General features: G+C 48.0%; 1 protein-coding gene across 1 annotated transcript; it reads right to left on the reverse strand.

The window, feature by feature from the left end:
* Positions 1-515: 515 nt before the first annotated feature.
* HEMGN (hemogen) lies at positions 516-5459 on the reverse strand. The gene is made up of 4 exons (XM_063422029.1): positions 5278-5459; positions 2903-2996; positions 2233-2504; positions 516-1119 (listed from the first exon to the last, which is right to left on the reverse strand). Exons 1-4 carry the CDS (start codon positions 5357-5359, stop codon positions 1010-1012), a joined length of 558 nt encoding a protein of 185 aa, XP_063278099.1. The 5' UTR covers positions 5360-5459; the 3' UTR covers positions 516-1009.
* Between the last annotated feature and the right edge of the window lie 4647 nt (positions 5460-10106).

Raw genomic sequence — 10106 nt, forward strand, 5'->3', positions numbered from 1 at the left:
GTGACACAGAGCGTCGAGGGCTTTGGGACAGCAGCAGCAACAAGTCCAGAGCCATAAAAAAAAAATCCCCCAAATCGAGGGTGCCCTCAGGGCCTGGCCAGCCCTGTGTTCTGGGAGACAGGCCCTTGGGAATCAGACAATGGTAATATGACCTCCACTCCTCGTCAAGAGGAGAAGGACCCTCTGTGTCAGGATGTTACAGGAATGTAAGTGAGCCTCTTCCCTTGCTATGCACAGGAACAAGGATCACAAGTCCCATAACATGGGGAGAGACACAGGATGCCCCATTACCTCCTGGCTTCAGGAGAAATCCTGTGTGAAGACTGGAGAGACAGAAAGACAATAACTGTGCAGAGTGCCTCCTGTCTTTGCCCCAAATGGCATTTTCCTGACAAAAGTGTATCATTCAGCCAAGTTTCAGCCCAAAGCACTTAGCTGTTTTCAACCAGCTTTTGTTTGTCTTACGAGGTCAGAGTGAAGCTGCCCAGAAATTAAAAACAAAAAATATTTCCAGCTTAGGAAATCAAGATATTTATTGCAGAGGAAAACAGGCTATGAGAAGAACTTTCAGACTGAAAATAGTGCTAAGAGTGGCAGTGTTTATAGGGTGCAGTAAAAAGCCCAAGCTGGGCTTCTCCAGCCAGCTAAAAATCATGGTGGGTGTCAGCTTTGCAGTGCCCTTCACATTTATACAAATAAGAAATTACTTTCAGAAACATAGATTGATGCTAGACTGTATGACTGAACTGTACTGTAGCAGAGCACCATGAAGCCTTCCATGGGCCCAAGGAAACAAGCCTGTTTGCAGAGAGAGCAGGGAGCTTATAAACCACAGGTGACTTCTTAGGGCCTGCTTCTCTGGCCTGGAAGAAGCATAAAAAGCAGAGTGACAAGGAGATTATGGGCTTTATGACTCCCAAGAAAGCAGCTGCTAAAAATCACTGTGCCATACTTATCAAGTTGGTAAGGCAAGAGTCAAAATAAAAAATATCCCCAAATAATCAGAAAGTTAATACAGAACATGTGTGTTGAATTCGTTATCCTGGTGGTCATTTTCCAGAGGAGTATTAAACTCTTCTAGGATGTCTGCTTCTGCTGGTTTCAGCACATCCTCTTCACCTATAAGGCATGTGAAAGACAGATAATTTCATGTGGAGGGGCTCTTATGCGTTATCCCTCTGTCCCATGTTAAAGTCTCCCCACCAGCCTCCTGCAATTGCCTGGAGAAGGTAGATCAGGGTGAATTGCCTGCATTTCAAGGGCAGTCCCTGTTGTGGAGGGGAGTTTGAAACAGTAAAGCACTGGCAGGTTTAAAGCCAGAGGCAATAACCACAATCCTGATGGTTGCCCATTTCAAGACCTCGGGGCTGGAGGCTGGACACCCACCCCAGAGCCCAGGAAGCAGAACAGCTGTTTTCCCCGGCACAAGGGTACCACATGCCTTGCAGCAACAGGCCTTTTCTTCCTCGCTGCACAGACATTGCTGGAAATGCAGTAGTTGAGGGTCAGAGGATTGTCACCTCCTCTGAAGCAGGTCCTAAGTTTTCCTGGTTTTGAAGCAACCTGCATACTTGACCCACTCACTGCTAAAGTGAAGGTACTCTACTCTTCCCATGCTAGACCTGAGAGCAACTCCTGCTGCAGTAGCTGTAAATGGATATTCTGAGCCCAGACACCAGCCTGCCATTCAGACCACCTTAGTGCCCTCCATGCCTCAGTCCTGGCAGGTTTCAAAGGTGTAATTGCCTGCAGACACTCATCCCTTGTCTCAGTGCCCACTTTGCTCTCCCGCCATCCCAGTGTCGGTCCTGAAACTGGAAGGACTGTGGACGGAACGTGTCTGGACTTTGGCTCCCCCAACCAGCTCCGACCACAAAAACCACATCCTCTCTCCACAGAGAAGAGATCTCTACAGAGATGGCTCCCTGCACTAATATGGCTCTAGGCAGAACTACAGCAGTGTTCTTAGGACAAGGGGTTATTAAGAACCAGGTCCACAACCCCATTCCAATGACTGACAGTAGTGGACTTGTTATCACTCCCCTGGACTTGGAGAGAGCTGTCTGTCCCCACAGTCCAATATCTCCCCACCCTTTCTCAGCTGCCCAGGTTTTGTGGGGTAGGGACCCATGCCCTGGAGATGCTGTAGGATCACTGTTGACAAGGTGCTCAAGAGGCAGCACTGCATTGCCCTCCAAGCCACCACAGGCCATCAGCTCTGCAGCAACTCACCAGCAGAGTCCAAGCTCTTGTCTGCCAGCTCCCCTTCCATTGCCACTGCTTGCATCCCACCGACCACATTCTGGATGGTCACCTTAGGTGGCTGCTGTTGAGATACTGGTTCAGGCAGTGCTGGTTCAGAGGGCACTGGCTCAGCCTTCTCCTGTGGGTCAGGCTGGGGATCCACTGCTGGCTCTGACTCCAGGACAGCCTTCACTGCTGGCTGACGGCCCCGTCCTCTTTTGGCTCTTCTGGCTCTCTTTTGCTCTTCGATCTTATAGTCTCTGCCAGGGGAATTCACAGGGATGATGACTTGGGAATAGGACAAAGGACTTTCCCTTCTGCCCTGAGGCAGCTTTGCTGGGTTGCCCTGTTGTGATTATGACCCAGTTCATCCCGGCAGAAGCTGCAATTCTGCCACCCTCCTCCTGAGCCCTGCACAACAGCCTTTTGCAGCTGCAGGAGTGAGGAGCAACAAATTTTTCCTCAGCCCACATTACAATTGAGGTTTGCTTGCTACCCACCCCATCCATCTCTCCCCACAGTACCTGTGGCTGCAGGTCACCTTTCACCACTGAAGACTGATGGCTCTGTCCTTGGATAAGGATGGAGGGGCTGGGCCATGTCTGGGCTCAGGTTAAGTGCACCACAAAAGCAGTATGACAGAAAAAGCAAGATTTACCTCAGAACCCAGTGAGCCGAATCTTTCTCCAGGGCTTCTGCTTTTCTTTTCCTGAGCAAGTCCCGGTCTCTCAAGCGATGGGTTATGATGACATCTACAAGGATAAAGTGGGTGCTAACATGACATTCTAATCCCTCCCTGCCTGGTACTAGAGCACTGATGCAAGAGGCCATGATTTTTTTTGTCACAAAGGGGTCTTGATATGAAACTACTTGAGCGCTGTATTTCCAGCACAGCCTCAATGGGTAGGATTTGATGACACAGCACCCAAAACTCCCAGGCTGCTAGCCTGACAATTACTCTAGATTTCCAGTTACAATTCCTTGGGGTGACCCATGTCCAACCTACTCCCCTACTGTAGGGACCTGGGGTGTGGCACCTTTGATCAGACATCAGTACGGACTGCAAGATGATTTTTCATGTTTGCTCCTCAGTTACCCTTTTTCCCAGACAGCTGAAATTAAGATGTTTATCTAACAACCGAGGAGAAAGCCTTGACCCACAGAACAGACAGTCCTTCAAAAAAGGAATGGTGCTGTCGGGGCAAGGATGAGCCAGAGGGCCCAGCCTTACCCACACAGGAGCTAACGCGCATTTGGAGGCAGATGGTGATCCAACCAGAGACCAAGACAGGGCTAGTACACGCTGCTGGGGTTGAGAAGATTGGTCCCAAACACCACACAAACAGCCCCAAGCTAGTCTGCAGCTGTGAGGAAGACCATGGCTGAAGAAACACTGACTGATGTGAGAAAGATCCAACACTGGCCTTATTATTTGGGCAGGATGTGCAGGTTACATACAGTCACCAGCAGCGAGGAGCCCTCCCCACATCCCAGTCACCCTCTGACATGCCTTCCTGGGCCAAGGTAAGCAGTGTCCATTTCACTGGTTGGAAAGGGCTCCAAGTGCCTTCCTAAGGCAAAAACCAACCTAAGAAATGGTCTGAACTTTAATTCTCCGTGTCTTTGTCCTAAAAGACAGCAATCCCTGATGATTTCTGGAATGGACTCTAAGCTGTGCTAATAAAAACTTGTCTCAAATCAAGGAGCATGAGATCCAGTCCCAGGAGACAAAGGGAGCAACACTACTGGCCTTGAGCCGGAGGGAATTCTTCCCAAATGTACACTGAAGAGATCACAAAAGAATTGTTTTTCATAGTTTCAACAAAACCCACACAAGTGGAAAAGCAAAACTATGACCTGCTGCTTCCAGATGTAATCAGATCCAGCTCTTTTCACAAAAAGATTTGGCTCACACTAAAGTAATAAATCACTGAAAAATTGTCATTTTATCATTTCCTTGATCAGATGGTAGAAGTGTCCAGTGAGAAAGACTACTGAGGCTGAGCTGGGATCACAGCTCTTTTATCCCAGGCATTTATTAAATGCAAGAAAAATTGTAGTCCAGGACAGGACAATGCAAAACTGACAGCAGGAGCCAGTCTCTGCCCACAGTGGACTTTTACAAAAGACACTTCTCATAATTAATAATAATCTTACAGAAATTTAGCTTGGAGAGTATTTACATTGGTCTATGCTTCAATGTCCTCATCAAAGCAGAGTCAACTTTAAAATTACATCTGACTGCTCAGGACACTGTCCAGGGAATTTGAGAATAACTCCAAGACAAATGGGAGGTTGTTCCCTGACATGAAGCAGTAACAGCGACAGCAGGGCTCAGCCAGCAGGAGATGACTGCCATCCACATAGAAAAGGGCAGTAAACTCCCTGGGAAGATGAGGTTACAAGTCGCAGTAGCAGGATCTGCACAGAGCCTCAGTTCAGCTACTGAAGTACATAATCCCTTGCACAGCCCATTTGCAGCTAAGGTAATTTTCTTTTCCTTTCAAAATGTCTTGTGAGCTGTAAAAGCAGTTTTAGCTGCTTGCAATCAGTCTCCTTCCCAGTACATTCTAAGAAAGCACCGCTCATTCTCTTCTAACTGGTCCAAGAACGCACTCCCACAACAGCTACAAAGCTGTCACCTGCCAGCACTAAGCAGGAAAGATCACAGTAAAACATATGCATCCTGATAAAAAAATATTTACGAGAGGGCACAAAGAAACAGAAATTAAATGAAAAGAGAGAGAGAGGGAAAAAAAATCAAGCTGTAAAAACAATGAGGCAGTACTGCCAGTCTGCAAACAGACAATCTCCTGATGCTCTCTGAAGGACTTAAGTTGAAAAGCCTTTATATGTGTTTCTGCCTTTGTGATCTGAAACATGACATATAAAAAGACATGTATTTGCAGTTAAATGTGCATCCCACACCCCCAGGCATAGACTAATAATTGTTAGTTCCTTTCTGAGAAACATTGGTAACAAAAATCATGCACTCCTCTCTCCAAAAACTCAAGTTAGAAATGTTCTCATTACCTGGCACAGCATACTCCTCACAGGCAGCAGAGGGTGGCAGGGAAGAGTCCGGAGAAGCATGGTCTTTGCCTAAACTCTCCATTGCTCTTTGCAGTTTTAATTAGAAAGCAGCTTAGTCCCCTGGAAACAGCATCTGGAGATACTGGTGCAGCATAATGAGAGCTTGAAAAAAATGCAGACTGCCCGCCCCAAACCTCTTATCTGGCCAGGCCACTAGGAGGGTAATAATATTCTCCTTATCAGAGTGCAAAGGTGTGTGAGTCTCTGTCCAGGATCTACTGTGTGGATTGCAAAACATGTTAATGCTTTTACACTGCAAGTAATTCCACTTCAGATAGGAAATTTACACTCACTGCTGCTAAACTGTGACTCAAAAGCTCTCCTTTGTAGTGGACATGGCAGGGCAGGATGTGGCAATGCCTCACTGCTGCTTTCCAGAGTAAAGATGCAGGGACATGTGGATAGTCCTTAAGGACCCCTTGAGAGGTCTAAAATGGGACATATACTGTCTGAAGGTGTTTGCATAGGATCCCAGCAGTGCTGGTAGGAAGGGACATCCTCCAGATCCCCTCATGATAGGGCTGGCTGCTTCACAACATCCGGATGGCTGTGTTGTCATATTCTTTGGAAACACCTAGGGATTGAGACTGTCACAGTCATGTTACCTGTCCAAGAGCTGCATCACCTTCCTGATCCAGGGATCCAGACAGAATAATAAATCCATGCCAGCTTGGCTGTGGATGTTGAGGATTTCCTAATGATTCTTTGACCCAGTCCGTGGTGGATCAGGACTATGAACAAAACACTTCACTCATGAAGCAGGATGGCAATGGGGATCCCCAGTAAAACCAGTGGGAAGATCCAGCCATTCCCTTGTTCCCCATAGGATGATTTCCTTAAGTGGCTGTTCCTAACTGCTGGCAGCCCCTTGCAGCCCCGGCCCTGCGGACTCGTGCAGCTCTGCAGGACGTCTGCAGGGCCAGAAGTGCTGCAAAGGGGAAGCTGCTGCTTGGTACAGTGGCTTCAGTGCTGAGAGCTTGCTCCTTGCTCTCAGTGGGAATGGCCAGGCCCCTAGATCAGTGCACATGAGATGAGTGTGGATGCTGAGTGCGAGAGATCAGGCAGGCAGCACAGTGTCTGTCTGTGTGAAACTAAGTCACATAGCTTTCTCACCCTGGTCTGAGAAAGTGTGGCCTGAGAAATTGTGAGGAGGAACTCAAACAGTCCTTGGAGAAGGAAAACAACCTTTACAGGTGTTGTTTGTCTCTTTGTTTACTTGCAAGAAACAGTTGAGGGGTGTTGTACCTAACTGTCCAGTGATGGTGGTATGTTGGTTTGATGGACAATGAAAATTTTACCCTTTCAGTCCCTTTCAGAACTGTCTATAAAAAGGGATCTTGAAGAATAAAACACGCTCTGTTTTGCAGCTAAGCTTGAGAGTCTGTGTTGTCACTATCGCCGTTCCTAGTACAGTGCCACAAGACGAGGGAGTAATCTTGGCCTCTCCTCTCCTCTGCCTTCATAGTTTCTTATGCCAGGATAGCACAGAAAAGCTTAAGCTTATATTGTGTGTAACAACTTTGATGGACCAGAGATACCTCTTCAGACAGTTTCTAGTGCACTCAGCTGCTATCAGCACTTTTCTCCATGAGACACTCAACTACTTATGCACTGGCTAGGTGTTAGTGCCCCTCATCCCTTCCCTCCCTGCCCCTCATGAATTCAAAAGTGGTTCAAAGGCTGGTAGAACAATTTGACAACATGTCTACCCCCAGGTCCCATGGAACCCGACAACCTTGCAGCCCACCTCCTTGAGCAGGACTTGCCCCAAGGAAAGCAGCTCCTCAGGATGAGCAGATCTGGCTGCCTCCAATCTTTGCCAGTCTTTTTTATTTTTAGTGTACATCCTGTGCTCTCAGCAGGATCTCTCTCTAGGTCCCTGGAAGCTCCAGAGCTTGAAACTTCATGAATGTAGATTTCTTAAGATGTAAACTTGGAGGTCTGTGGTCATCTCTGCTGCCACTCTTCTTATCCCTTGAGCTACCACTTTACTCTAGGTCTCCTGCCCTGTGTCCACTGCAGATTACATGGGACCTCCAGAGAGGTGGGGTAGGTCTAACAGCCCCAAAAGAGGCAACAGGGTGGTGGCAGCAGAGCAGATATGGGAAGGCTCTGATATGGGAGGGTGGGCCAGGAGCATGGATGGCATAAAGAGATGTGGGCCTACCAAGTCATTTACAGAATGTTTCTTGTGGCTCAGTCACAAATGAAGACAAGGTGTCCCAAGCTGGTGAGGGTGTCCATGTTCCAGCACTGTGTGATGCTGCGAAGCCCTAGAGACACCCTGGTCATGCAGACATCTGAAAACTATCCTGGCAGGATGCTTCACTGTGCAAAGGCATTGCTTTTGGAGAGACAAACATATCAGACCTTGAACATTGTTTCTGGTTTTGTGTCCCTCATTAGAAAAAACACATTATCACAGAACCACATAATATGCTGAACTGGAAAGGACGCAGCAGGATCGAGTATAAGTTCTGTTCCTGCACAGAACACCACAAAAATCTCACCATGTGCCTGAGTGCATTGTTCAAATACTTGTTGAACTCTGACACGTCAGTGTAGTGACCACTTCTCCTGGGGGAGCCTGTTCCAGTGCCCAACCACCCTCTGAGTGCAAAACCTTTTCCTGATATCCAGCCTAAACCTTCCCTGACTCAGCTTTAGGCCATTCCCTCAGGTCCTGTCACTGTCTCTCTCAGAGGAGACATCAGTGCCTGCCCCTCCTCTTCTCCTCACAAGGAAGCTGTAACTGCAGTGAGGCCTCCCCTCAGTTTTCTCCAGGATGAATAGACCAAGTGACCTCAGCTACTCCTCATATGACTTCACCTTCAAGGCCATTCACTCATTTTGTTGCCCTCCTTTGAACACTTTCTAAGAGCTCAATGTCTTTCTTATATCCAAAACTGCACGCAGAACTGCCCCCAGCACTCGAGGTGAGGCTGCCCCAGAGCAGAGCAGGACAATCCCCTCCCTTGCCCAGCAGTGATGCTGTGCCTGATGCCCCCAGGCTGTGTTTGGTCCTCCTGGCTGAAAAGGCACTGCTGACTCAAGTTCAACTTGCCATAGACCAGGTCCTTTTCCTGGAGCTTCCTTTTAGGAGCTTCTCTCTAGCCTCTCCTTCCCCAGACCATACAAACATCCAGAGTTGCCCCATCCCAGGTGGAGAAACTGAGGGCTTGGAGCATGTTCAAAGAAGAGCAAAGAAGCTGGCAAAGAGTCTACAAAACAAATTCTGTGAGGAATGACTGAGGGATCTGAGGGTGCTGAGCTTGAAGAAGAGAAAGCTGAGGGTGTTGAGCTTGAAGAAAAGGAAACTGAGGGGACACATTGTTCTCTACAGCTTCCTGGTAGTAGATTGTAGGCTGGTAGGGGTCCATCAATTCTCCCAAGTAACAAGCAATAGAACAAGAGGAAATTTGCTCAAGTTGCTCTGGAGCAGGTTAAGGTTGGATGTCAGGCTGCCCAGGACAGTGGTGGAGTCACTGTTCCTGGAGGTATTTAAAAGATGTGTAGGCAGGGTGCTTAGGGACATGGTTTCCTGCAGGACATGACAGTTAATGGTTGGATTTCATGGACTTAAGAGTCTTTTTCAACCTAAATGATTCTGTGATTCTATATTCTGGGCTGCTTGCAAGTGGTATGAAGCATGGAAGAAAGGGTGGAAATCCCTGCGTGTTTCAGTGTTCCACGGGAACTGGGCGTGTGCTCAGGCTGTGGCTAAGTCAGCTTCTCACACCGACCATCTACTCAGTCACCCCAAAGCCTGGTGAGGGCTGATAAGTGACTCTTGACTCAGCAAAACATTTCCATAACCCTCTGCAGAGCTGCTGTGGTGAACGTTTCTCCATTTTGCCTGTCTTTGACCTTGAAGGGAGCATTTGTAAAAGAAAGAGTCACTGTGCCCCTGGGTTCATCCAAGGTGTTTAGTGAAATGGATGGACTTTAAAATCTTACAGAGCTTGCACTTGCATCTCTCAGGAGAGAAGTCTCTGGAAGGCACTTGTCCCTTGAATGCAAGTTACTTTGAATGCCAAGGAAGCAATTTCAGTATCCGACAGGAAACTTTGGTAATGGTTAGCAATGTGGAAATTAGAGGCCTCAGGGCTTACTTTCAAGTTGTCTGTACTCTGAAGTAGAGGGACTGAGATGTGGCCAAAGCGGCAGCCACTTTGCTGCAGAGAAATTTGTACAAGTGGGTTGAATTTTCTGGCCAGTCTTGGCTACATGAACTGTTGTAGCTGGAAGTGCCAAGTGTTGCGTCTCTCCCTCTCTCTCCACATTTCAGTTCAGCTAGCCCTGGGCCATTTTCACTGATGTGTCCCATTTCCTAGGTGAGGCCCTGGAAGACCTCAACTGAGTGTTCAGAAACCTGAGAATCTCCAGTGTCACAGACTCCTCAAATGTCATTGGAGCTGCTTGGCAGGGGAACGTCACCAACCTTGGGTACATCTCACCATGTCCCCACACAGCTTTCAACATGCAAATATCGTAGGAAAGTTTTGTCCAAGGGACAAACACTCCTAGGGTTGGATCCTGCCATTGGTGGGACTGCTTTCACTGTAGACACAACACCAGGCTTTGGATCCATGTGTAAGTCAAAGGTCTTTGTGAGCCTCAAGGGTATCTGTTCCCCCTGTCAGGCAAGGCTACTGCAAAGCACTATCCAGAGACCTACATATCCCTCCCTGCAGTCATGGATGCAGCCCTGGTCAACATGGGCAGCTGGGGAAGCTATGCTGCTGCCACTCCTACAGGGTGTCAGAGCA

This window comes from Prinia subflava, chromosome Z (assembly GCF_021018805.1).
Source record: "Prinia subflava isolate CZ2003 ecotype Zambia chromosome Z, Cam_Psub_1.2, whole genome shotgun sequence".
NCBI lineage: Eukaryota > Metazoa > Chordata > Aves > Passeriformes > Cisticolidae > Prinia > Prinia subflava.